Source organism: Schistocerca serialis, chromosome 12, assembly GCF_023864345.2.
Source record: "Schistocerca serialis cubense isolate TAMUIC-IGC-003099 chromosome 12, iqSchSeri2.2, whole genome shotgun sequence".
Classification (NCBI taxonomy): domain Eukaryota; kingdom Metazoa; phylum Arthropoda; class Insecta; order Orthoptera; family Acrididae; genus Schistocerca; species Schistocerca serialis.
The window spans coordinates 9,818,095-9,820,079 of NC_064649.1; the positions used below are offsets into that span (position 1 = coordinate 9,818,095).

Consider the following 1,985-nt stretch of genomic DNA (forward strand, 5'->3'; position numbering starts at 1 on the left):
AGTGGGCTGATCATGTCGAGTCGGCATAACTTCGTAGTGGTTTTCCAAAAGTTAAATAAACACGATTCACATGACTCTTGATTCATTAATAATACAATATTCTGCTCCACTATTTCCAACAGTCTGCCAGAGCTGCTCTAACTTCTCTGTAGAAATCGTGGTTTTGAGGAGCAGAGAAGTCTTCGAGCCGTGTTCGGAGCGCATTTCCATCCGGAAAGGAAGTTCGTTGAAAGTTGTTAGAGACCAGAAAATTTGAAAATCTGGGGGTGCAAGTTCAGGAGAGTAAGGCCGATGCGCGACGACATCCCAGCCCAAACCTTGTAGAGCGGTTTTTGTCTGTCTAGCAGAAACCGCTCGGGCGTTATCGTGGAGTACCACCACTTCACGCACTCTTCTAGATCGTTGTTCTTGGACTGCGTCTCAAAGATGTCTCGTTTTTTGACATTAAATGCCAGCAGTGATGGTTACACCTCGGGGAAGCAGTTGATAGCACACCACACCACACCACACCGTCACTGTCCCACCAGGTGCACAACATTATACATATTTTGTGGATGTGTGCAGGCGTTTGCACTGAAAGTCGCTGCTTTGTCTGCGCTCAACTGTTCCTCTCCTTTCCTCTTCTTTTCCTTTTCCTCTTCTTTTCCTTTTCCTCTTCTTTTCCTTTTCCTCTTCTTTTCCTTTTCCTCTTCTTTTCCTTTTCCTCTTCTTTTCCTTTTCCTCTTCTTTTCCTTTTCCTCTTCTTTTCCTTTTCCTCTTCTTTTCCTTTTCCTCTTCTTTTCCTTTTCCTCTTCTTTTCCTTTTCCTCTTCTTTTCCTTTTCCTCTTCTTTTCCTTTTCCTCTTCTTTTCCTTTTCCTCTTCTTTTCCTTTTCCTCTTCTTTTCCTTTTCCTCTTCTTTTCCTTTTCCTCTTCTTTTCCTCTTCCTCTCCTTTTCCTTTTCCTCTCCTTTTCCTTTTCCTCTCCTTTTCCTTTTCCTCTCCTTTTCCTTTTCCTCTCCTTATCCTTTTCCTCTCCTTTTCCTTTTCCTTTTCCTCTTCCTCTTCCTCTTCTTTTCCTCATCCTCTTCTTTTCCTCATCCTCTTCTTTTCCTCATCCTCTTCTTTTCCTCTTCCTCTTCTTTTCCTTTTCCTCTTCTTTTCCTTTTCCTCTTCTTTTCCTTTTCCTCTTCCTTTTCCTCTTCCTCTTCCTTTTCCTCTTCCTCTTCCTTTTCCTCTTCCTCTTCCTCTTCCTCTTCCTCTTCCTTTTCCTCTTCCTCTTCCTTTTCCTCTTCCTCATCCTCTTCCTCTTCTTTTCCTCTTCTTCTTTTCCTCTTCCTCTTTTCCTCTTCTTCTTTTCCTCTTCCTCTTTTCCTCTTCTTCTTTTCCTCTTCCTCTTTTCCTCTTCTTCTTTTCCTCTTCTTCTTTTCCTCTTCTTCTTTTCCTCCTCCTCTTCTTTTCCTTTTCCTTATGTTACCATAAAGACACAATTTCTCTTCACCAGTAACGATACGGGATAGGAATGGTCGGTGTTGTTCACGAGCCAATTGATGATGAGCAAGCAGAGATGCTCATACGGCCACCCATTGATTTCTGTGATTTTGGCTCAGAGTATTCGGGACCCATACACCCGACTTTTCGACCTTCACCATTGCATTTGCCAGTCTCGAGAACACCGGCGTGGATCGTTCGGATTAATGCGTTTCAATAATCTTCGTAAAACGCCAAAAGTCTTCCTGAACGTGGAGAGTCACTAATGTCAAAACGATCCTATTTCTTGATGTGCTCTATCCAATGACTCTGTGTCACCATACACCACGCAAATGTTTGTTGCTGCCTCCGCTGGTGTCATCCCTTCTACTGGACTCAAACAGAAGAATAAGTCTCAGATTCCTCCCCTTGGTACTCCATTTTCTAGCGCCTACAGCTCCACTCTCTATTTTGAAAATACAAAGTGACGAAATGTAAACTTAAACAGCAACAGTGAACTACAAATAAAAGAATGACTA

The 1,985-nt window shown here is 42.7% G+C and overlaps 1 protein-coding gene across 1 annotated transcript; it reads right to left on the reverse strand.

Annotated features, from left to right (window-relative positions):
- Positions 1-598: 598 nt before the first annotated feature.
- LOC126428344 (nucleolar protein 58-like) lies at positions 599-1,060 on the reverse strand. Its single transcript, XM_050090277.1, has one exon. It carries the CDS (start codon positions 1,058-1,060, stop codon positions 599-601), a length of 462 nt encoding a protein of 153 aa, XP_049946234.1.
- Positions 1,061-1,985: the final 925 nt, after the last annotated feature.